Consider the following 26575-nt stretch of genomic DNA (forward strand, 5'->3'; position numbering starts at 1 on the left):
TAGCTAAGAATGAAGTGCAACCCTATTACCACAATATAATACCCCTCAGACATAGAAGAGCAGAAAGAGAAATGGATTGCCTGGCCATTTTACCCAAGCCAACAAGCAGCCTGCTAATTGCAAACCGCTTCAATGCTTTTGCTTTCCAGGAGACATGGAGGGAGAATTTTTTTTTGTTTCTCTTTCATTGTAGAAGCACAGATTAAAAAGTAACCACTTTGTTTAATTAGCATGTCATATAGATCAGGTTGACTGATTTTGTTTGGAAGACTGTTTTTATGCTGTTTTGTTTTTTTTTAATTTGCTGTTCTCCATGGAAAAGCAGCCCACCGGCAACCATTTCATGAACTTTCAACACATTCCCTTTTCGATATGCTTCAATCCCAAACTGCAGGAAGATCTACCAGAAGGAAGTTCATCCACACCTTGCCTTTGCTGCTACATTTGGTAACGAGACTGTCTTTCTGACCAGAAATTCACAACTCCTTTTTGCTGGAAGCCAGGGACACTTGTCACATTCACAATTTCTATATTTGATGCCCACCTCAGGTGCAGGGTACTGCAGTGAGAAATACTGGAATTTCGAGGCAAAAAGTGTTGGTTTGGTTTCTTATCAGTGTTAGAGGTTTACTATGTGGAAGGGGGTGTGGTTTCATGAGATGAAGGCTTCTGGGTCAATACCAGTACTGACCCAGTATTCCCATGCCCCATCCCTTCAGCTGTTCACTCCTACCCCTGGGCTGTAGCACACCACTTCTTAGGCTGTGCTCAAGCAACTGCTTACTTAAGTGTGTAAGGCTGGGGAATTAAGACATCTTTCTAAGAGTTAGCTGCATTATTTTTAAGGTGATTCAATCCCTCAACCCACTTTAGGGTTGGCTGCAGTAACAAATGGCATGCACAAGTGGGGCTTAGAAACAGGTTCAGTGGTATGGGCAAATATATCATAAAGTCAACTGAGATGCTGAAAAATTGCCTCTAAAAGTCATAGTCATAAAATGAAGATCAGTATCTTGAGAGGTGTAACAGTGCCCTCCACAACCCTCATATCCAAGGTAATGACAAGCCATGAAAAGAAATGGAAGGTGGCCATCATGCTATCAGTGTAGTCTGAGCCAGAGAAACATGAAAACCACCTAAATATAAGAAAAATGCATATTTCCAATTATCTGAAAATTCATATCCAAGTAAGAAACAATATTGAGCTCCAGATATCACTTACAGGATTAATAATGCTATTTAAAAACATTATAGATACGTTGGCTGTGACCAAATTGCCAATCTGGAAGCTGATCATGGGCATAACAAATCACTGCATATGATTCAGTAATTTCCATACCAGAAGGAACATTTAGAAATAAATGCATTCATGAAACCAAATAATATTCATCTATTAGAAGACATCATCTCTTTTTTAAAAGACTCCAAATTATAACTATCTTGCCACTTCTTGCTCGACTTGTTCCACAACAACCCCAACCACATTCCATTTCTGTAGTGAATCCAGCTATTGAGTTTTCAGTCATTTGATCTCATTAGACTTTAACTCAAAGCCACTTAAAAAACACAGTTATATAATTTCCACTATTCCTATCACAGATTCCAACATTGATGCTGATATTACCAGTCCATGTGATCCACACGGGTTTTCTACTGCAAAGAGTTTGTAAAACATGCTGGTATTCTTATTAGTGTAGCAATCATTCCGGTTCTTCTCCATTTTGTCATTGATGTGCCTCAAAGAAAACACACACATGGCAGATTTTGGAGAGCCGTTATCTTTGTTTACTTTGCTGAAGAGTGCAACAAGAACTTTGTCATCTGAGGGAGAATCCGTAGTTTGTCTTTGCTGAGCCATGCTCTCTGCCAGCTCTTCTCCTGGGCTAGTGACGTAAGCAGCATGACAGTGATCGTAGGCACCATCATCATCTTTGCAACCCAAATCCATTTCAAAATAGGAGTAATAGTGGGCATCATCTTTGCACAGACGTGCAATTAGTGTGCGGTTATTGACAGGCTGTTTCTCTTGTTGATTAAAAATAAAATAAACATAATTTTTATCCTCAAAGACTGTGACGAATTGTTGTGTGCTTGATGAGTGATATGCTGACTTAACAGCTGCAGAGTCTGTATACATCTCAAAAATGTCTTTCCCATCTCTGCTGTAGAGCTGCCGAGTGCTAATTATTATCCCATTGTCATTTGGTCCATTCCCCTTCCCAACAAACAGCACTCGGTCATTGTTCAAGGAAGTGATCAATCCCACCGTTGATACGTTCTCATCGTTGCTTGCTACAAAGGACTTCTCCCCACTACTGTCCACATAATACTTAACATTGGAAATATCTTCTAAATCCCTGATGGCACAAATTCCCTTAAAAAGGCTTCCACACACCACAATTGTTTTATCTGCCTTATCCAGCAACAATAATTTGTTGTAATTGTCAGTCAGTACTGCTTCTTTACATTGATTTTCATCAATGGGAGGTGTGCACTTTTTGTTGTCCTTTCTTGGACCTGTTTCTACTTGATTAATTTTAATCAGTTTTTCTGTGAGCTGATACAGAGCATTTACCACTCCCAAATAGACTATCCCAGTCTCATTGTCCACTGTTAGGTGATTTAGCTCTGTGGTACTCTGAAAAAATTTCAGTTCCTCATTTCTGGATAAGGTGATGCAAAAGCAGCTCAAAATGCTCAGAGTCCAAATCCATAAAGCCATTTCTATGTAATACCTAAAAAAGGAAAAGAAAAGAAAAAAAAACATTACAACTGAAAAATAAAGTTTACATGAAATTCAGCAATGTGAAGGTTTTTTTCTTTATTGATTTCGACAAATACACTCATCCTTATGCATGTGTAGACGTCATAAAGATTATGGAAAGCCTCAAATCTTGCTAATTGCCTAGCAATTTAGTATGTTGGGGAAGGATGAAATAAGGTCAGATGTCTAAGTGATTATCATACAGCCAATTAGATAATCAATTTTCTGCTAAAACACAATGAGGTCAATAGACAATTTGAAACAACATGCCAAGAAGTGATAGTGCTTTCCCATTTCATAATGTGAGTATTGTTGATTACTGAGTTTTTAAAAATAAGCTGGATGTGTTTCAGGTAGAGTGGAAGACATCACATACAAGAAGCTGAGACATTTGGTGTTGCAGGACTTTCCTGATGAAGGAAAAAGTCCTTCCACTGACTACAAGTAAGTCTGGATCCGTCTGTTGATGCTCTTTGAGAAGGTGTTACACTAATCCTTCACCAGTGTAAAGCTGGAAGTTGGTACAGCCCTTCATATGCAACACTGCCTTTGATTGCTAGTATACATTACAGTCCAAAACTTCAATTCACTTTAACACTGCAACTTAATGGCTTTAAATCTGTCTTAAGAACATCACTTAGAGTTTGAAATGCTTAAGATACTTTCATGTGTGTGTGTATCCCATCTACATCCATCTCCCAATTTCTACTTCCAAAGAAGACTGCCTGGATGTTTGCAATTAGACGAGGACTTTCTGAGACTTGTGAGAAGGGGCCTAATTTTAACCTCAAGAGCTAAACAAGGAGGCAAGTCCAAACTGGCTTCCTAAGTACTGAACGTTTTTTCTATGTTTTCTGCAAGTGTTTCATTCTGAGAGTGTAAAACAGAAGGCTTGGACACAGATGTTTTTGGGGAAAGATAAATAGCATTTGGAGGAAATATTGAAAAACAAGTATAATCCACAGTATGTTTATTTTCAAAGTAAGTCATGAGACACCATCGCCTGATGAGGAAGGAACCTGTAAAATTACATGGAATCTAAAGTTAAATCTGAAAATATCTGGAACTGTGAATAGACCTGAAAAAAATAAAACCCCACAAAAGCGAAGAGAAACATTAAAAAAAAAATAACCGAGCAGGGTAAAGTCTGCTAGGAGGAGGAAAATAGCCGAAAATGCCAAAACAAGGAACTGAGAGGAAAAAAAAAACACCAATAAAAATAACAATGAAGGAACCACCCTCCTGTGGCAGCTACAACTTCTGTTTTGGCAGCAGCAACAGACCGTAGTGGGATGTTAATCATAAATAACTGGGCTGCAAATGTCTGAGCAGGGAGGGAGGAACTTTTGTTTTGAGAACAAGGCATCTGCCAGGTCCCCAAACCACCCTGGCATCACAAGCCATCCTGCCTTCCGGCACTGACTGCATTTTGCTTCTCTATGAAGAAAACGTGCATGTAATGGTGAGATCAGCTTTTCTAAGGGTAGAGTGCTTCTCACTTCCAACACCCCAAAACCTACTAAATGTAGCTCAGGATAATAACAATGACAAAATAACAGGCTAACTTCAATCTTACTTTGCTAGAGCTCTTATCGCATACCAGACTGAATAGTTAACTGCAAAAAGGGGTCAAAGAAGAGCCGGCACATTACCAACAGCACAAGTCCAACTTCTAATGATAGGTTGACCTCATATGACAGTGACCAGGAAAAGCCTATGAATTATACACCGTTCTTCAGACATGCAGACTTCAGCACACGCCTTGCAAGGTAATGAAGTCTTGGACTTCTCTGCAACAACCTTAGACCTGCTCTAAGGAACACAGAATTAATTCTGCTATTATTTGTAAGAAACTCCTATTTCTTACTGCTCCCAAGGACCTCAATTTTCCAAACAAACTTTGGCCCCAGCTTATATCTCCACAGCTAAATGGTATGTCATGATGCATGTCATCTAGTTTCAAACATTGTCGCTGACATTTATCTGCAATGAAATAATAATAATAAAAAAACCAGCTTGACACACTGCGTCAATGTTGTTTCACAACAATTTTTTCATTCCACTATCTATTGTGCAAGGATCAAGTGAAAAAAAATAATCAGATTCATTTGTTCATGTTTTTCCCACAAGGTAATTATTGTCATCACTGATCGCAATCAAAAAGCCATAAATAGCTCTGCTTATAAAATATGCCTCAAATGAATGGATAGTAATTTACTGTACCTTAAATTCTGGGCTTGGTTCACCCTCATGTCTATGTATTTCAGCGGATTAAAAAAATGTAACGAAAGAGCAGAATGCATCTCTTTAATTCTAATTGTACTGCAGGTACTGAATTGTAATGCAGTTATTACAAATGGATTGTTTAACAGCAGTCATTAATCTGGATCTCTCCCTTCTGCCATGTTTTGTCCACTCATGGCACCCATCTAATGATACAGAGGCAGCACTTGCAGTGTACTTGCCTTTGTCCTAAAAGGAGAACAAAGGCAAAAAAGAAAAAAAAAAAAAAGAAAAAAAAAGAGGAGAGAGAGAGAGAGAGAGAGAGAGAGAGAGAGAGAGAGAGATACTTCTAGGAGTAATTCATCTCCCTGTACAAAAATGGCTAACACTTCTTCCCTACTATTTTCTGTCTTGTTTACTTCAAATTTAAAATATGAATGACAAGGACAGGCTCTTACTAATCAAATTCCAGCCACTAGCCAGCAGAAGACCATTCCAATTTCATTTGGGACTACAGAGCGAATATCATCAAGAAATTAATGATCTTCATTAGGATCTCCACCTAGGTCAATGACATTTAAATCCCATTAAAAATATTAGAAGAAAATATCTTCTGCAACACCCAGCAAACAAATCCTATAAGGCACTAAAATCAAAATTTCAGCTTAAATTATTCAGAACTACATGCATTCTCCATTAATTCTGCCTTAACTACATGCATTCTCCATTAATTCTGCCTTTTTTTTTTTTTTTTTTTGGCATTCACTCCCTGTCACCCTGGTGTCACGTCAAACACAACGAGATTATCTCAGACCTGCACGCAAGGCAACAGTCCTTCACAGTCTGCACGGGTTCCATTTTTTCCCCTCCCTTCATCAGAGGGAACAGAAAACCAAAATTAAATAAGCTACGGGAAAGATCCGGAACTCAATCCCTGTTTGCTTCTAAAATCCCAGACTTGGGGAAGCACAATGAATGCTGCTTTCTCTCACCTGCTGTTAACCTCAGGTGGTGGGAAGCGGCAGCAGGAGGATGCCTGCCATGGCCAGGGCTGCCCTTAACGCAGATGCCTTATGAGTTAGCTGCTGTGGAAATGTACCTAGGAACAGTTCCTGCTGGGAAAAGCTTCTGTTTTCAATGAACAAGTCAAGGCAGCACAAGGTAAAATGAGTAAGAAAGCCAAGCTGGAGCATGGAATCTGAGACATTCAGCGTGGCAAACGTATTTCCAAGGGATTATTTACGTAACTTTAATTACACACGGCCTCATACAGTATACTCAAAGTCATACCCTGATCCTGTCACAGCCTGGTATACATCCTCTGACCAAAGTTTGCACTTACTTTTAAGCACTTCGCAGAATCAGGATAAAAGAAGCCCAACAGAGCCGCTGATCACATCATTGCTTTCACTCTCAAAGTCCTGCCTCCATCGTGCTTCGTGCTCCCCACCCCCTATGATATCACTAACATAATCTTTACCACTCTGCAATCAAGATTACTTGAATTGCAAAATCATTTCCTTTTGGGATTTCTCCCCTTTTCATCAATGTCTTCCCCACCCTTCCCCCATCTTGAAATACATACTTCTGATTCACACCCTTTACAGACAACTGAAAGTGATTTCTATGAAATGGTAGTAATAAATGGCAGTAGAAAAAATATTATAGAAGGTTTATTGTAATTAAAAAGAACGTGTCGGTAACATCTAGCCCCTGCACAGCCACTCAGGACTCAAGAGGTGAAAGCATTATTTGGTGAGAGGGAAAATGGGATGTCAGCAACTGAGCACTTTAGAAGAAACCCACTGAAAACAAGCACAATCATGCGGTTTACAAGGAATATGAAACTCCAGAAGTGGTGTGCAGGAAACACAAAGCACCTGAGAGAACACTTCATACACGAAAAGTGCTGTGAAGTGACACCGTGTAGGAACGACACAGCTACCAGCGCTCTGCCCCATTCCTAGCTAGATCAATTTTAATTTAAGTGCATGTAACTTTTATGTCTTTCTACTCAAGCAAGACCTTAAGTTAACAGTCAATTCCTCAAAAGGCATGAAGAAAGTAAAGAGCATCCATAATCCACAAGCACAAAGAGAGTTTCAAATTGACTTCACACAGCTCTCCTAAATACCTTTAAGGATTAGCATTAGTGGTACACAGACCTACACGTGGTGGTTGTTTCCCTCCTCTACTGCACCAGTATACCTGAACCTGCAACTTTTCAGCCATCCTGTTACCTCTTTTCTGCCTTCAGTATAACTTTAATGTTTAATTTCATTTCTTACATTTATTTCAGTTGAAGTGAAAGAATACCAGGTTTTGGCTAAAACTGGAAAAACTGACAACTAAAGCAAATGATATTTCCCAAAACAACAGGTAAGAAAGTCTTCTAGTGAAGGAATAATCTCACTGGTTTAGCTTCTGTGTGTTTTTGCAGAGTTGTTCCTTGCTAACTGTACTATCCTGAATTAACTCTGGTACCTCATCTAGCCCAAATGAAGTTTTCTTGTAATGCTGGGTCTAGAGACATGCTTCTGCCAACAGATTAGCATGCAAAACTGATGTGATGGGTTTTTCAAGTAAGCGATGCTGAGAACTGTGGTTCCCTCTGCAAGCTTTCCCCTAATCAGAGAGAAAAAGACCCCAAAACTGCAACATAAAAAGATAAAAATCCAAAGTATGCACTCAAGTGGCTTAGAGATTTTGAGAAAAGAGAAGAGGAATGAAAATAAATTTCTCTTCTGCCTCATTTAATTAACTTTGCCTTTAGCCTCAGACAGGTTTTCCACAAGACAAAAATAATTCAGCTTTCATTCTTAAGCTGAAAAAAAAAATCAGAACAGAAATTGCAGAATGTGTGGATGGGGGATGAATGGGCTTTCGGTTAGGATTTCAAAGCTTCTGATTTTATGAGAACTCTAGGTAAATGTGAGCATCCTCCCCCACAGCTACAACTTTTGTTACTGTTTCCCAAAGCCAATCAAAGATGTAGCTCACTAGTTCAGAAAAGGAATCACCTGGAAAAAACACCCTGCAGGATTCAAACACATTTCCTAAGAGCAAGGCAACATGCTGGAAAGGCTCTGGAGAGAGAACTTCTTTTATAGACTATGGCATAAGTCCAGGACTGCTTTTGTAGAACCACTGAGAAGAGCGATTGTTGTGATGGGTGGCCATCCTTCACTGCTGACGGTCGGCTGCTAGCAGATGGGACCCACGGGTTGGCGACCTGTGGGAGATCACTTCGCGGAGAATGGAAAACCAAACCAACATCTGTTTCATTAAAAGTTGCGATAGCCTGTAATGCTTAGATATAAAAGGATTCATTTTCTTTCTCTCTCACTGCTTCTCAAAACAAACTGCTAACATACAGAGCATCCCTGTATGGGACAAACCATCCCACCTGGTGAAACTGGAAAAGTGGCAAAAAACACAAATACTTATGATACAGATTTTATTCCTTATGTGGAAGACAAAAGAATGCTAGACAAGGCAAAACCTCATTTTTTTTGAGTAAATTTCAATAGTATAAGCTTTATTTTAATATGTATGATAGTTATATTGATAAGGGTCTTCTTTTATAAGGCCTGTTGCAAATTACAGACTTGTAAAGGAAATAATGAAAATTACAGCCTCGAGCTTTGTGCATTCTGCAGGTGTTTTGCTGCGATTGCTGGGTAAAACAAAAGGAAGGCAGATGTGATCTTACAGTGCCACCTGTACCATGGCTTCGTCTGGCTGGGCAGGAACGTGCTGTACTTTGGGACCCACAGAGGAGTAAATTTATCACTCGTACCAGCAGATTCAGAGTAAGACATCAGTGACTGAGAAAACAGGAGAGTGTGCACAGGATGATGCCCCTGGGAAAGGGGCACGGAGAGGAAGATCCTTTTATCGCTCTGCAGACTCTCATCTTTCAGAAGACCGGGGGTATCGGCAGTGCCTCTTGCAAAAAGAGCTCAGATAACTCACTCCTGAGAGAGACCATGGAGCTAAGGGGATATTGTGAGGCATCCCACAGCCTGGCCAGCTGGGAACTCAAGGGTAAAGGGACAGTTTTGATGGGATGGAGCAGTTTGACATATACAAGGCTGCCCACATTGAATTTTAAGGACTTCTCTTGACATTGACCTACAAGGTCATCCCACTCAAAGTTTCTTGTGAAGTCAGAAGATGAGTTTGAAAGTCTGTACCTCCAGCCATACTACCAAAGATCTCCAAACGCATCCCCTGCCTTGTGTCTCATGGTCTCCAAGGGGAGAACAAGGGAATTAAACAGGGGAGAAAAAAGGAATTAAATATAACATCTCTGGTAACTTCAGTAAATAGCACTGCCATATACAAATGAGTCAGCAAACCAGTGAGCTCCCTCTTTCCACATCTTCCTGTTCCAACATGGAAAAGGTTTCTCAAGGCATTGCAATTTTAGCATTAATGAACAGCTGTGGAACACAACATGGTAGGTCCTGTATCACAAGGAGAGCATCTCCCCACCAAGGACTCTCACAGGCTCTGCAGAAACTTGACTCCAAGAGTTGAGTCAAACATTTACACAAGACAAATAGCTAGCGAATTCAAAACTTGCATTAATAATTATGTCATTAGCTTCAAGCTAAATTAATAACTCTGTTAGTAGTCTGAATCGAAACCTTTCATCCACACACACCTGAACTCCAAAGCATTTAATATTCTGATCCAGACCCAAAGTCAGAGCGAGAGGGAGCAGGAGGAATGAGAGCCTTAATTTTTCAGCTAGGAGTCACTCAAAAGAGCATTAAGAACAGCTAATGAGACTGAGAAAATGCATACTTACATATTTTGCAATCCAACTCAAGAAATTCCAATAATGTGCTGTCTCTGCAACATCAGCAGGTAATCAAACAAACAAACAATCAAAAAACCAGAAACAGTTTGCAGATTTATACGAACTCTTAGAAGCAGAGCTCTGCTACACCAAGCTGAACTCTAATGAATTCCCTGGCTTATTACAGCCAGACCTAAACAGCATTTGGATTTTGAAAACCTTTTCTACCATGGATTCTGCCATAGTCTAAGGTGTTATTTTATGTTTTTGTTGTCTGTTTGGTTGTTTTTTTTTTGCATTTTTGGCTGCTTATAAGAATTAAAAATTCCCTAAGTGAAAGGATCTTCAAAAGTTCACAGTATCAAGTAGCTTAAAAAAAAAAAAACAACAGTGAGAAAAGCCACTGTGGAAAGATCTTCTGTAGCATTAGCTACCAGCAGTTACTGAGTATGAAATAGTCTGAGGTAGCTCATGCCAGAAAGATCTCTTCAAATCCTAATTTTCATTGCTGTATTTTTTATTACACAGAAAAGTGTTTATGTTGTCACCTCAAATCCTCTAATCACCTCAAATCCTATGATTGTATATATGTATATGTATGTATGTAATATTATTATTCTATATATGTAATTCCAGTCCCATGGATGTAGTCGGGAGCATGCAAGGAAAAGGAGGATGCTGCAACAGGCTACATGGCGCTGCAGACACTGGCCTTCTCGGACCACACCTCCCTTGCAGTTTGGGCTTCTGTATTCATCCCTCTATCTTTTTCTTTTTGTGTTTTCTCAGTAGAAATGAAGCACGCATTTTAATGAGGCCTCGCTTTCTCCGTTTTACAAAGATGCAGTTGATCTGCAAGAAAAGCAGCCGACTGACGTGGTTAATAGCAAGCAGCTGACTCGGCAGGAATCTGAACCCACAGAAGCCCCTCTTTGACCTGCTTCTTGGTGTGCTTTTTGTTGTTTGCTTGTTTGTTTTTAAACTGCGAGGTCTCCCACCAGTAAAACTTTTTAAGTTTTTATCTTATTTTCTTCGAACCTCATTGTGCACTAAGCCCGGTGATGCCCAGAACTGCCTTATGCAGTCTGCAGTCAGCACAGGACCACAAAGCCCCTCTGAACCCTTCCAAAGATGCTTACAGGCACTTATATTCTCCCTGATGCTGGCAAGAGACAAACCTAGGTGTAAATACCCACAGCAGCTGAGTTGCCTGAGCTTGCAGGGCTAGCAGCATCCTACAGCAATCACTGAGCAGGGTAGTCAGAGAAGCAGGACATGAGCCGGGGACTGCACCATGCAGCCACCAGTGCCAGCTCCAGCTCCATGCCAGCACTGTGTTATCTCAGAGCCCTCCTGCAACTTGGGAAAACTTTTTGTTCTCTTTTATCTGAGGAAGCAGCAGAAAATGATAGAGAGCCTAGAGCATGGGAAGGAAACACCACAGAGCTGGGGTAGCTTTAATTCGCTGCCTTTCCCTGCACTAAGGGTATTATGGCTCAAGGAGAAAAATGCATTTATACTGATAGTAAAAGGACTCTGTGTCACCAGCTCCCTGCTACAACAACGGACTGCTTGTTTTCAGTGCTAAGGTCATCTTCGAGGACTGGTTTCGGACTTCCCCTGGAAGAAACAAGAAAGGAGGCGGATTTTTTTCCAGCACGGGGGAATCTGAGCATGACCATGTGGAAACAAACCCAAACTATTCCGGCTCCTTCCTTGCCAGAACCAGTTCTCCCTCGTAATTAACCATTAATCTGGCACACACACAAATCAAATTGAAAGGCCGACGTTGCTGGCATGTGCAAAGTTTTACTTTCCCTATAACTTGCGCAAATGAGGCCCGAGAAATGCAAATACGGCAGGTCAGTTCCTAAGCCCTACGCAACCAAGTCCTTTCCCCTAACCCCTCTTCTCCCTTGACAGTGATGGCTGCACGATCCCTGCTCTCGCTGTACTTCCACATCCTTCTGCTTCTTGTGATTTTGTTTTCCCACATGGGTGGAACAGCTTTCCACACTCTTCATTTTAATGCAGCTTTCTGGCCATGCCAGGGATTTATCCAGGGAATTCTGGCAGGTGGGCCAGACCCTCTGCGAGAGCTGGAAGCTGTGAGCCACGCCGAGCGGAGCACAGCGACGTACATCACGCTCAGGCGGCTGATAGCGCAAGCCATGAAGAGAGACAAGCAGAGGAGGATGGGTGACATTCTCGAAATAGAAAGTTTATTAGGAGCCAAGAAACACACAGCTGAGGAATGGAGGCTTTTCCTCGCTTCTGCTGCTGGAGATAAATCGCAGGGTTTTGTCTGGTTCGTCTTTCTCTCAATTCTTTAAACTTTCATTTGGGCCATTTGTATATCCATAGTGGTGTTGCTCATTTTGATTACTCTGAGATTGAAGTTTTTCTTCTCTGCCCTCCAAATTAACGTTCATGTCAGTTTTTAAAAAGCTCTTTTATTTCTCTTCCCTTAAACATCTTTTCACATCTTCTTACAGCTCCTCCTCCCCCCACCTTTTTCTTTTCTTCTCAGGAACAGCCTCCAAGTTTTCCTCCCCTATGGTTGCTGCTGCCACTACAGCTCGAATACTTGTGTGGAAAGTCTCTGATGACAAAGCAGGAGGCAGAAGAAAAAGAAGAGAAAAAAAAAGAAAAAAGAACAAGAACTTCAGGTGATTTTCAGACCTCGATGGGGAGCTCAGACATCTCCACTGCCTCATTGACTTTCTCTCTCTTTTCCAACCTTACTTGGGAACATCCCTTTTGTTTCTCAACTCCATTTTCTGTTTCCCTCCTTGTGCTTTTTCAAACAGAGGGAAGAAGAATGGAGCAAGAAGCACTTAACTTCACGACACCTGCTGATTTTACACATTGAGCCTTCACTCCAGCCTGGGGAGGAGACAGGGCACAAACCACTCGGAGAAGCGGATTTGAAGTGCAGCAAGAAAGGGCACATGGCAAATATTTGGAGAGGCTTTTAGCATAGTGGGAAGACGACTGAAAAGGAATTCACAAGGCAGAGGGTTTGCAAGAAATCGAATGTGCTAAAATAAATACCACGTGCAGTATAAAGGGTTAAGTACCTGATGCTTACAAATAGAGAGCAGGCTGGGTGCATCCAAGTCGCATTTGATTGCTCTTATTTATCTGTATTGGTTGTCTGCTGCCGCAGGCGAGAAAAGACAAAAGAGAATTGCAGCGTTTCAACTTGTATTTACCTTACCTTTTCCTACCTCTTTTTTTTTTTTCCCCCTTTCTTTTTTAAACAAAGGAGGCTCAGATAAGTGACTGGAGCATCCCTGGGTCTAACAGAACAGCACCAGCTTGCATGGATCCCATCTGCCCAGACAGACACCGCGCGTACTTCTTCCATGTTTCTATTCATTACATTTCGCTCTAAATTTATATAGCCAGTTAACCAGTATCTTGCACGGACCTGACAGCAGCACCTACCTATGCCTGTCTATTTAATGGCCTGTCAGCAATACCATTATAAAATCTCCTTTTTATGGATGCATAACACAGTCATAAAAATGTGGTTTTCCTAGCTTCAGAATTGTCCGACATGATTTCATCTCCAGGAGCACTTTATTTCAAAAAAAGTAGCATGATACAATGCATGATGAAAATGTATTACCAACCATTTCACACTGATCCCTGCTTAACCCTTCCAAAACAGAGGTTCTTCTTGTAAGATTACCGGTCCTCAGCCATGCTGAACACAAAACTATTGCCTCTGCACGGCAGCTGTGTTGTGTGTGCATGGGGCAGATGCAAATAAACCCAGCCCCTTTGCTTGGAGGGGCTCAGCACCCACCCCAGCTGGACCTGCAATTTAATAGTGTCCAAGCAGGAGAAATTTATCCCTATGGTGAGCTTTCCATGCTAGGGTCAGCAAATCCCCATGCTGGGGGCTCTAGCAGCATTTAGGTGATGCTAAAATTGTGCGTCAGATTCCCCTCTGCACGGTGCACTTTTTTTCCTTGGAAAAGCTGCTGTGCAGTAAGTGCATGTAGGTTTTTTTTCTTCTCCGCCCTGAAAAAGACTATAGGCCTAACTCCCAGAATTTGTCCCCATAATTACTAGTCCCAGATTTACAATTTTATCCTGTCTCTTTAAAGGCGTTTTGAACCACAAGCCTTGTTTCTAAAGTTCACAGGATGTAATTTTGGCTGCATGGATGTAAAAAGCAACAGACAAGCAAACCAGCCCTTCCACTCCTACCAATAACAGCCCGTGGTTTGGGGGATTTATTTATCTCTATCTCCCTGCTGATTTTAAAATCAAGCCATTCCCAAATTGCATTTTAACCTCAAGCAACTGCAAGACCCAGAAACATATCTTCAAAAAAAAAAAAAAAAGGGGGGGGGGGGGGGGGGGGGGAAGGGGAGAAAAAAGAGCATAAACTGCACTGTAAATAAAACATCTGGTTTTGGTTTCCTAACATTAGAGACCTAACTCTTCCTAAACGTTGGTAACTCTAAACTCTCCCTATCCTTGATGGATGAGCTGGGCTAACCATGGTCAAATGAAGGAGTGGCATTTTTCCTGCTTCTGGCAGCACAGTGTGTCTTTAACCTACTGCTCAAATGAATGCTCCCTATGAAAAAACACATGATAAAGGATGCAAACCCACAAGTAACGCCATGCAAACTGTTAACGCTTTCTGACCAGACGAACCACAGAACAAGCTGTGCGGAGCATTTGCCTCGTGTGCAGCCCCATCTATGGAGATCCCACTTCCTGTCCATAGCTGCATTTTATATTTGAACAAAGGCAAAGATATGCCCCATGAGATGCTCAATATGATCAAAAAGAAAAGAGGTCTCAACCCATGTTAATGGCTTCCCACAGACGTGATGTAAAGATCTGTGTGTCCGTGGGGACAAGGCTCCATGTGAGGCTGAGGCCATCCACTCCCGAGGGTTTTAGCCTCTGCTGGTGCTGAGCACGTTTCAGTTCCAGCTGTAATACGATGAGTTTTTTCTGCATCTTTGTTGCCTGACAGAGAGGCCACAGTGAGTGCCTGCTCAATGGCTGGCAGGAACATTTTTCTTCTCACTGGTAAGCATATTTGGACACTTGATTTAGTAGAGCCAATAAGGGCCAGCTACAGTATATGAGGCAAACAGAGAGAAGTGTAAATCCTCCTACCTGCACAACCAGTTTCATCCCATGTGCCTAATTACTCAGGCAATCTCCGAAGACTTCTTTTGGGCAGCTTTTGTCATGCATCTTCTGAGCTCTTAGGCTAAATGTTTCTTTTACATTACTCAGTGATGTGGTTAAAAGGTCTAATCCAAGCCTATTTCACAATGTTTGCTTTGTACTCGGGGTACGTCTGCATATATGTATTTCAAATTGGAATTTACAGTGGCTACTCAACGTTTTTAGAAATTGTGTACAGTAGATAAACTCTAATTTCAAACATAGCCTGCACACTTTCTAATGGAGAACATCCACCTAGGAAATTCTTTAGACATGATCACCGTGCATAAACACTTCTCCGTTTGAAACTGTTTGAAAGCAAATAAACTGGAAATTTATAGGGCTACATTAAGACACAAAGTTTATGGCACCAATGTGCATGGATAATAGCAAATATGCCCCCAAAGCACAATGACACTGAAAGGAGAACCTGCATTTCCCTGCAAAGCAGCTGAACGACAGTCAGAATTAAAATGTTTAATATATTAAATATAAATATAAAGAATTAAAATGTTTAATATATATTAAACTTTCTGAGGAGGGGAAATAGAGATGGAGGTGCCAGGCTCTGCTCCCTGGTAACCAAATGGGATGAGTGGGAATGGTGCAAAGCTGCACTGGGGGAGGTTCAGACTGGGCATCAGGAAAAAATTCTTAGCCACGAGGGTGCTCAAACACTGGGACAGGCTTACCAGAGAGGTGGCTGATGCCCTGTGCCTGTCAGTGTTCAAGAAGCATTTGGCTAATGCCCTCCATAATGTGCTGTACCTTTTGGTCAGCCCTGAAGTGGTCATGCAGTTGGGCTTGATGCTCTCTGTAGATCCCTTCCAACTATTCAATTCTGTATGTTCTGAGCCTCTTATTTAGACAACCTTATTTCCAAATAACCAGAATGCACAGGTCACAGTTGTTTCAGGAACACTTCTGATTGCTGTAGCCAAAGAACGTGAGTTTTTCTCCATGCTGTGCATTTCATGAGATAAGTCATTCTATAGGCTCAAGCAAAAAAGAACAATTTCGTGGGCCAGTTTACTCTGTAAAATATTCTGCCTAATCCTTATAAAAATAAGCTTCACGCTAATCCTCCTGAAAGCAATTGGAGACGACTTTAAACAATTCTATCACTTTTTATTAGCTTTAAGCCGATCTAGTTTCTCTAATTTTCATCAGGTTTATTAGGATCTGTCCAGATATCAGATTTTTATAGTTGATCTGGTTTTATATAAAACCCTCAATCTGGTACAGTTTAATTTCCCAAGCAGACATCTGTCTTCATCTGCATCTTGTAAAGTACTAAGCACCTTCTTGGCCCGTAATTAATTAGAAGCAATGACCTACGCATGAGGTAGTAATAGCATCCAATTAGTGGAAATGTATGATGCTTGCAGAGGTATTATCAGTCACATCACAGTACAGAGAGATGTGCCTGCTCATGCTGCATGTCCTGGATGCGATGTACCAGCAATCTGTAGCCATGACAGAGTGCTAGCACAGTTTAAAAAATCCTGCCCCTTGGCCTGATCTTTTCAATGTGAATTTCTAAAGACATTCAGATGCTAATATTTCTGTGCATTTATGACTGCCATCAGAAACTTTGTATCTCCGAGGTTTAAATATGCTTGCCATCAAAATCATGGCTGCAAGATAACCATGGAGGTTTGTTAAACACATGAGGCTAGAACCTGCTGGGCAAAGGAAGGCTTTGAAGCATCAGCAGCTCCCCTGTGGAAGAGCTTTCCCTTCCTGAACAAAGCTGGGAACCAGTCCTGGAGGCCAGAAATCCCTCTTCCCCAACTGGGGGCTAGAGTTGCAGCACGACCCAGTTCTCAACAGCATACACATTTCCAGCAGTTTTTTTGCTGCACGTGTACAGAGCCTGTGGAGTCACATCAGAGGAAACTTCGCTCTCAGTCGTAAATGACCTGTGTATTCTACGATGCTTTGCAAATGTTTTGTTAATGCAATCCCACAGGAAACAGCAGGAGTTGCACGTGTGTATCTGAGCAAAGTTTTGTCTCAGTGCTTTCTATAGGACTCAAACAATGACAGGGAAAAGCCAGTAGGAAGCTCAAACTTACAATTCTCTGCTTGATAGAAGAGCAGCCATAAATTGTAACTGACAGGGAGAAATTCAGAAATTAGTCACTGAAGTACTGAAATGTGGGGATGTCTGAGATGATGAAGATCGCTCTTTGAGTATCTCTGAAATATGTTTTCTTGCTCTGAGAATTCACTTAATTGCAATTCACTGAGGCTGTGTCTCTCCACTAGTCCTGTACCAGCATCCATAAAAAGTTGGAGTGCATTCAGGCTGAGCACACTGCCGTTTGATAGAGTTAACATGAGCACCAAGTGAACTCCTGATATTGATTCAAAGAAAGATGGCACAGAAAAGACCTGGTGCCAAAAGATGGAACCATGCTTGACAAGGGGCTGGAGCAAGAAGGCTATTCCACCAGGAGGCTGAGCAACCTGAAGCCTTGGTCATCGTGACTAAGGGAAGGCCTGATGTTCACCACCGTGCCTCCTGTTCTGCTACCTCATGCAGACAGGATGGAGCCAGGACTCTGTCACTGCCACGACACTGGCTTCACAGTAGCGTGGTGGGAAGGATTTGCGTGCAGGAAAAAGAGGATAATAAATGTTTTCAATACTGGCCTCAGGTCTGACCATAAGTGGTCATTAAAATTGGTAAGCAAGAGTGCTTCTTATGTGCATTTAGAAAGAGCTATAGCTGTGCAGAAGGGAAACTCACAAAAACTAGCCCATGTTGCCCTGTTTACATCCTGTCACCCTGTGCTTCCTGCTAATTTGATGATTGAAAGCACCCCCTGTCATCAACATGCCAAGAAATTCTCATACAGTCTCATCCTATAAAAAAAAATCCTCAGAAGCTTCCCATTGATTTTAATGAAAGCAGAAAATGCCTCTAGAGAACAAAGACAACACATTTTTAGACTCAGCTTTCATAGATTCTCACTGCTTTTCCTATGGTGTGATATCCAGAAGGCTGTAAAAGTACACAATTACATGGTCACACTTGTTTAGGTTTTAACTTTACCCACACTTATTTGTCTCATTTGGTTTTTAAATAAGATTTTGAAATAAGGCACTTTAAGGCTTTTAAGTCAGTACTTAACATTTAGATTTGTTTAGACTGAGTATAAATATTTATTTAGACATAGTTAGGCTTATGTCAAATAAGAGCATGCAGCTAAATTGACATAATCATTCAGTAACATTAACCCAACGTGTGAATTCAGACAAGCCTTTGAAAAGTAAAAGCATTAATAGCGCACCAAGATTTGTGGAATAAGAATGAAATGGGAAGATGGTGAGAAGTCATTTACCTTCGTAATTGTCTACAGAAATTGGCCGGCCTCTGGGACAGAACCCCTTAGTAAAACCACCCAGAGGACACAGGGATATGGAAGCTGCCAATGAAGGGGAATGGGCAAAATAATTGCCTATATTTGGTGCATTTGTTATTTCATTGAAATAATTGATCTCTGATGCTAAGGACAGCAACAACGGTGGGATTCAAATACTCCACACGTTAATGAAGTCTCTTGCTCTCTGGCAATGGGTTTAAAGTGTGCCTACTCCCACTGCACAGTTCCTTCAGCAAGAGACAGTGGTTTAATATTAAAGCAGGGCAAGTGTTCAAATTGAGGAAGTAATAATTCACAGAGCAAAGCAAGGTCACCTTGCTCAGTCTCACCAATATGAAAAGTGTGCTCCCTGCCACAGGAAAAGCTACAGGAGTGGGCCAGATCCTTTCTTCTATAAAACAACAACAACAAAAATCCAAGGCAACTAAGCCACTGATTTCAAAGGCCATTGCTCGATCTGAGTACATCTGGAAATCTGCAGTGGGTCAATTAGGTGATTAAGCAAACACCTTCAACCCTCAAAAATAGCTCTCCTCAGCAGGAACATTGTTTGCTTATTCGAAGAAGTTCCTTAAATTGTAATGTCTTTTTCATATCCTTCCAGTCTAGGTCAGATCCTGAGAAGAGGCTCAGTAACTGCTGACAAAGCTGTTTGCCACCTTTTGTGTTAGATGGCTTTAGATTTCTCTCTGCCAGGAACCCGAACTGCCGTGCAACAGCACGTGCCACATCTAGGGCCCGTCCTGCGAGGCAAGAACAGAAACAGAGCTCTAGGAAGTGCACTGGTTATCTTACTGACGACACAAATGTAATTTGTTATTAAGGTTTCAATTAGCTTTGAAGCAGCACTGTGACAGGAGGAAAAATACCTGCTTGGAAGGAACAACCTAGAAGAGTCAGTGGTCCTTGCCCCTTCCAGCACTACCTCTAGGCTTCAGGGTGGAATGGCCATAAATTGATGGGCAATGCATATGGAGAAACTTCTTAATTTCTTGTATGAGCCAGGAGTATTATAATGGAGTATTATAATAATATTCACATACAACTCCCAGAGTGGTCTGGTTGGCCTGACAGTGTTCAGCACTTTTATTAATAACACTTTATTTGAACTTACTGGGACTGCTATTTGATTTATGAAGTCCTTTGTGAGCTTCGGACTGATTTGCACAAACTCACTATGATCTGCACGTAGGAATTGCTTCACCCAGCCCTGAATGAGTTGGGTGACACGGTACCTTTTGTCCTAGTACCACCAACCCTACCCAATAACATCTTTTGACATATAACCTTGTCCAATTAAATAAACAAAACAATTTAGATACACAGAAGGTACTTATTAGGGCTGGATCATGGCCAGCTCGCTGAAGCAGGAGCACCATTCTTTGAAAAAAGCTGTATGTCGTTTAGCAAAGTTTAATGACTGGAAGCTTTCAGGAGCTTTGCACCGCATCGTGTGCATTGATGGGACATCCATGTGTACGGTGCTCCCTTCCCACTGTAGTGGACAACAGTCATGAGGTCTTGGGTGAGATTGTTTAAAAAGATGTTTGGAGATAAATGGCTTTCTAACATACCCCCTTTTAGCCTCTATCTTAACTGGACCCTATTTATGTGAATCAAGGATGGCTGAATGAGAATTCAGAACCGTGATGTCACTGTTTCACCACCTTTTTTCCTTTCATCTCAGGGAATTACCAAATCCTGCTTCTTACAGAAGGATTTCAGTTGTTTTTCACTTCTTTGCCAGGGACTTTTTTTTAATGGAAGACAAAGTAGAAAGAGAGGCGACAGTGAATAATAGGACAAGATAAGTTGGAAATAAGTCACTTCCTTATTTTTTAATTGGCTACATGACAATTACTAGACATGACATTGGCTTCCTTATTTTTTACATGACATTGGCTTCCTTATTTTTTAATTGGCTACATGACAATTACTAGAAACACTACATTAGTACATGGTACAGGCTTGATACCAGAGCCCAGTGACAAAATTTGCCCAGTGGCAAAATGGTCTAAGCTCTTCTGTGTGGATCTGGGGACTAAAAGACATTTCCTTTTTGCCTATTTAAAGTGTCATCTTTTTCCTGTATAAACATGAGATCTAGAGCATTTCTAACTCAAACAGGCTCCCAACTGATCCTGTGCCACTGCTTCCCCCCTCCCATCCACCCAAAGGTCTTCAACGTGAAAAGCTCCCTGACCTCTTCCAGAAGGAACAGGATGCAGCAAAAATGAATGAAATATTTGTGATGGCCTCAACCTCTCCAAGTGTCCTTCCAAATCCCAGCCCTCCGTTGGCCCTGTGCTGAGCGTTTTGTTCCCGACGTGTTTAAAGGATGCCTTAGCATTAGTTTTGCTTACTCCGGTAAGTCACTCTTCAAATGCCTTTTTAAGCCTCCCTAAGTGCACTCAATCTTTTAAATTCAATCTGCCAGAGTTAAAGATCTCTTCTAATTTTCTTTATTAGGGCAGGACACCAGCTTTTTGAATGATGCTTCTCGTTCCTAATAAGCTCCCCAAGCACAGCGCAGACGCTCCACCTCTCCTGCTCACTCCTGGCCCTTCACCAGGCTGCTGCCGGCTGCCCCTGGGCTTCCCGTGCAGCACAGCCCAGCCTCCCATCTGCCTCCTCAATCCTCCCTGCCCCCTGACACAGCCTTTTACAAATCCCCTCTTCCCATTTTTTTTTTTTTGAACACAAACATGCTAAAAAATAATAATGAAGTCAAATAAAAACCAATAATGAACAAAGAGAAGAAGGAAACTGATGCACGCAGTTCTGCAGCCACTGGGTGCAGCCAGGTGCAGGCCCTCATGCAGCTTGCCACAACTATGAGTTTTGGGTCACGATATCATCCTGTCACAATGCCAAAGCAGCCATGGTAGGTATGGTGGAAGGTAGAGGGACGTGGCCCTCTTCCAAAATCTACAGTCAAAGCCATCATGCTGGTGAGTGACAGGCAACTGCTGTGGCCTTCTCCCCTGCCGAAACGCCTGTTGGCAAGAAGCTCCCTCAGGCACGAGGTCAGTTTACTCACCATTGAACAATGCCGTGGTGTACATGAACAGCTGCTGAGAGGAGGCATCCAATTCTGACTCTTGAAATGATTTCAGTAAACTTTTTTGTTTTGTTTTGTTATTTCCACTCATGGTTTCGATTAATTAGACAGAAGCTCCCTTGTCAAATGAGTGGTCCTCCCCTCTCCATTTTTATACCTCATAGAGAAGGCTATTCAAGCAGCGTAGGTACTATTAAGATTTGAGATTCCATCCAATTAAACATCGATACAGGAGGAAAATTATCCTTTTAAGAGATTACTAACAGCACACTGGTTTCTGTTGTCCACATGGGATCCTGAAAATTGACTGGCTGCATGGAGCTTGACATTTTATACTACTTCAGCGTAGAAACGGAGCAGAATTAGGAAACAATTATTGATAAGTATGCAACTGTGGCACCATAAAAGCCCCATGGGTAGGACCAATCTAAGGAGAAAGAAATGAAAAAACAGCTTTCACATTTTTTCCTTTTTTTTCCTTGTCTGCACAGTTGGAAATGTATTCCCTGCTGTTTCATATTTCCTATACTGATTAAAAGTGTTACCTACTGCATTATTCTCTTCGAGGCCTGGGTTTTCCAGGTGAAAGCATCATTAGAAACAATGAGGCTGAGGTAGAGAAATGGGGCCAAATTGAAGAATTCTTTAACTATGTAAGTAGTAAAATGTATTTTTCCACATAACGTTTTAGCCATGGCAGAAATTGCTTTTCCACATCAAAGTCGAGACACATTCAAATGAGTACAAGAACCTCAAGGATAAGTAAGACATTTACATTTTTAGGAACAGACTTGTAACAAACAATGCTGGGTATTAATCCTGATCAAGACCAAAAGCTGTTTTTCTAGGAAAAATTCTCAAGATAAATTTGCCCTTCTTTCCCTGCAGAGCCTTCAGGAACTGACAGAATCGACTATAGCGTATCACAAGAGAGTTATGCATCTCAGCACAGGAGAAGAATCAGAAGCCCAGCCACTTTGAGCTAAACCTCTCACTTTCTGATCTAGAAGAAACTCTTCCATAGAGCATCACTTGTCTCACAACTATTCTAGTCATTTCATAGTAATTGTGTGTTAGGGGTAAAAGAAGCAGGTTGTTTCTCTGCTGGCTTGTTTCTGCCTAGTACAAGTAAGCACTAAGTATGCCATTAACTTGCTCAAAAATGTAAACAAGCTAATTTTAGTGATAATGGCAAAGGAAAATAAATACACTGGATTCAATTAATGCTGATGTTGGAAGTTGTAGTAAGAAGTCAGCACTTAAAACTTTGCTCATGCTGAGATTCCACGAACTCCCAGTTATTTTATCCTGTTTACATTATGCATTCTGGCAGAGAGGTGACCCACATAACCTTCACATTTTTGTCTTAAACTTACAGTAAAAAAAAAACAAAGGGCTCAGGTAAAACTATTTTTTGACTTATGACATTCCTGTCAACTGCATTTGTAATTAGTGGTTGCATTGAACCACCACCAATAAATACTTAACATTAAGTTCTAAAAAGTCTTGTCTAGATGAAATCTTGGGAATCAGAGTCTTCAGAATTGCAGGAATATGCTTTTCAGTCCTGGTTTTAAAATATGAACTTTAAATAGAGACAAACAGGAAGTTAAACTAACCCTTGAACTTTGCTTCTCTTCTGCGAGTCTCTTTCAGAGTGCTGTATTCTTTGGACAGCACTCACAGGAACATTTCAACACCCCCTAATCTGCTGCAGTTTTACTGTCTATAAATGGGTTAAAATATGTGGCATAACTTATAATTTTACAGCTTCTTTCAAAGAGGCATGCATGAGTTTAATTAATTGCCCTTGGAAGGAAATTGGCTAATTTATTCCATGTTAATGGTTGCATGTTGAAATAAACCATTTGAAGCCCTTTAACTACAAAAAATGAAAGCAGCATTCCTAAGGTTTATTCGTCAAACCAGAGCTGTTCTCAAAATTACTGCCTATGCATACCATTAGTGTTTTTTTTTTGTTTGTTTTTTTGTTTTTGTTTTTTTTTTTTTCCAGTCAAATTCCCCCAAATTCTGGATCTTACAGAAACTGACCTACCTTCCCCTTGTCAGAACTCAGCAGCTCTGCTCTTTTTCCCATGCTCAAGGTTGTCTGGGAACCTCAGACTAAACACTATTATATTCATCTCCCCTAGAAGCTCAATCCAGGATTTAGAGCACTTAAACACAGCAGTGAGGATCGCTGCACTCAGAAGCCAGAGCTACCTCCATTAAGAAAGAAATGCAAACCTGTGGCAGGAGGGAGTGGAAGACGGAGAACATGCTGATAACACTGCACTGTTTGTACAGTAACTCAGTAGCTAGAATGCTTTTTTAGGAATTGGGAAATCTCAGGTTCAGGCTGCTGAGTGCACCCATCTGCACCCGTCTCTCTAATGCTTTGCTACCAGATGTCTTTGTGCCAAAGGGGGCTCCTCGATCATCTTGTTTAAAGAACACACAGTGCTGTACAAGAAACAGTGCTACATGTAGGAACAGACAGGGATACCTGACTCTTAGGGCATTGATCTGGGCTCCCCGGTGCAGGACCACCTTGTGCATTTTACCCAGTGATTAATGTAGAGCATTTAACCCATGTTCAGAACAGGAACCAGATCTCATCTCTTACTCCTTCTCTTACCCATTCTTTCTCAGGCTGAGAATGAACTCAGACACCACACTTCTTCAGAATGGAGGTAAAGGGAAGGGCACTATCATCAGCGCCACATACCTTGTCCAAGATATTTCAAGAGAGAATGAGCCTTGCTCCATTTTTATCCTAAAGAACAACAGATATCTGATTGTTTAAGGGTTCAGGTTGTGAAGCTAAGTTTGGTGTGTCTTTGTGCATCCAAGAATGAAACTGGGAAAATCCCTAAAAAGAAAGAGTTCAAATACATTTTTCTCCTAGGCATTCCTTGCTAACTATTTTGGGCATTTCTGCTTTGCATCCTTGTTGTTCATGAATCATGCCCTGATGGGCTCAGCACTCCCCACAGAATCACAGTATCATTCAGGCCTCTAAGGTCTAGCCTAACCTTTGCAGGAACCCATGCAGGAACTGGAAGTGGAGGCACCTTATTTGAGGCTGCTGATTACACTTGAATTAGTTACTGCTCTGAGCATTACAAGCCCACATCCTTCTGTTGGTCTAGTTATGTCTGGTGGGATGAGATAGCACTAAAAAGAAACACAAAACCAAACAACCACACAAGAAAAAACACTTCATGTACTGGTATATGCGGTACTTCTTAATTCAGTACTATAAAACAAAACTCCGATGTCACACAAACTGGGAGCCCCTATTTCTCGTCTCAGATGGCAATACACTTTTATCCAGCTTCATTTATTTCCTGCTGCTGTAGAAAACCCATGCTCATACAACTAGAGCCATGAAATACTCGTCTATGAAATAACTCTGCCTTGAATGTTTTCACGAAAAAAAAAAGAAAAAGAAAAAGATTTGGGAACAGCAGGGATACAAACATTCACCTCCTTTAAAGTCTGCATCATAATCTTTATGACATGTTTTATCACCAACTATCTTTAAGCTTTTACCAGGATAACAGTCTTTGCCTTTGCAATGGCTCCCACAGTAGTCTTGAGTGAAAATGGGGAGAGCTAAGATGTAGGAGACTAATATTAGAATTATGTGGAATAAAAACAAGGGTTTACAGGCTGCAAATGGAAATCTCAGCGGTAAGCTATGAAAATGCTGGATGCTAGGGCAGTATATCAGTGAACAATATCCAGAGTTCCTCAAATTACACAGGAAATGTTTTTAATAGATGAGGTACATGCAGCTCTCATTTGCCTACTGTGTTCCTCTTGCAGCTCCCCCGGTAAGCCCAGAAGTCCAGAGATCATCAGAGCTCTCGCAGGGATAAGAGCCACGAAGCCTCGAGCCTGCGGTGTGCATTTTTCTGAGGGTTGCCATGGCGATCTCCAGCACGCTGATCCCCAGAGAGCTCCGCTCAAAATTCAGAGGGAACCAAAGCAGGACAAAGAAATGACACCCAAGCAAAGGCAACAGGGAAATTATGTATGATAACCTATATAAGTACTTCCATACAAAAGCTTTCAGAAAATAGATGTGTTTAGAATTTGGAGGTCTGGAGGAAAGAAGCACAGTCATCACAGTCCAAACTCTAAACCAGGACAGTCTAGTGAATAAAGCCAAGAATTTCTAGCCCTGCCTTATCTTCTGGATCACTATTTGGCACAGAGCAAATTCTCAGCCTCTGTGCTATAAAATCCTTATTTGTGCAGTAACGACAGAGGACAATGGATAAATAAACAGCTAGAAAGATATAGATGTATTTAATAATGTAAGACTGTACAGCAGCAACATTTACTAGATAAAAAGTAAATGTCAGATTTTGGTCAACACTCCTTTTTGTTATTCCATGAAAACAGTTAATAGAAAAAACTCCAAAGTATTTGAGCAATTTAAATTCTCACCAAATGCTTTATGTCATCTGTTGGTTCGTATGCCAGTTACACTCTGTTAATGTATTCTCAACAAACGAGTATTAGATTTGTCTGCACATGAAAGCAACACTCTGTCAAGTGATGTATGATCTCAATCTATAGTCGAGAAACCTGTTGTATGGTCCTTTCACTCCTAGCATACAAAAGCACGATCTGGCCAGGTGCTGTGATACGGTGGCCATTCACACAGAAACAAACCAGGAAGAGGAGTCACTCAAAATCTGGGCCACGTCAGATACGCCACAGTCCAGAAATAATACGAAATGAGAGTCAATCAATGTTTTGCTATTAGGCAGCATGTTTCAGCCAGAGCTTATTATCAGACACTGCCAGGCACTTTTGTGCACTAAAGAGCTTTGAGTTAATCCCACATAGGTTGATGCTCAGCCACTTGTGTGCAGCGGTTTCTTTTCACAGAATATGCAGTGTTCTTTTTGTTCCTACCTGGACCTCTTATTACTGTTACAATGGACATCAGCCTCTCCACATCACCATCTATTAGATCTTCATGTATATCCATAATCACATTATGAAAAGCTGCCTCCTCCTGAATGAGCATGGAGCTTTTCAGTCAGATCCACTTCAACTTGCACCGAGTCTTTACGGGTTGCTACAGTACTAACCACTTAACAACC

General features: G+C 41.3%; 1 protein-coding gene across 5 annotated transcripts in view; it reads right to left on the minus strand.

The window, feature by feature from the left end:
- The window catches only part of PLXNB2 (plexin B2), a 257287-nt gene that overhangs the window by 75927 nt on the left and 154785 nt on the right, over positions 1–26575 (minus strand). For all 5 annotated transcript variants that reach the window (XM_032197592.1, XM_032197584.1, XM_032197575.1 and 2 more), the window contains one exon: positions 1625–2735. In XM_032197592.1, the coding sequence (XP_032053483.1) occupies positions 1625–2735 (1111 nt within the window). The remainder of the gene's footprint in view (positions 1–1624; positions 2736–26575) is intronic.

This window comes from Aythya fuligula, chromosome 1, assembly GCF_009819795.1.
Source record: "Aythya fuligula isolate bAytFul2 chromosome 1, bAytFul2.pri, whole genome shotgun sequence".
NCBI classification, from domain to species: domain Eukaryota; kingdom Metazoa; phylum Chordata; class Aves; order Anseriformes; family Anatidae; genus Aythya; species Aythya fuligula.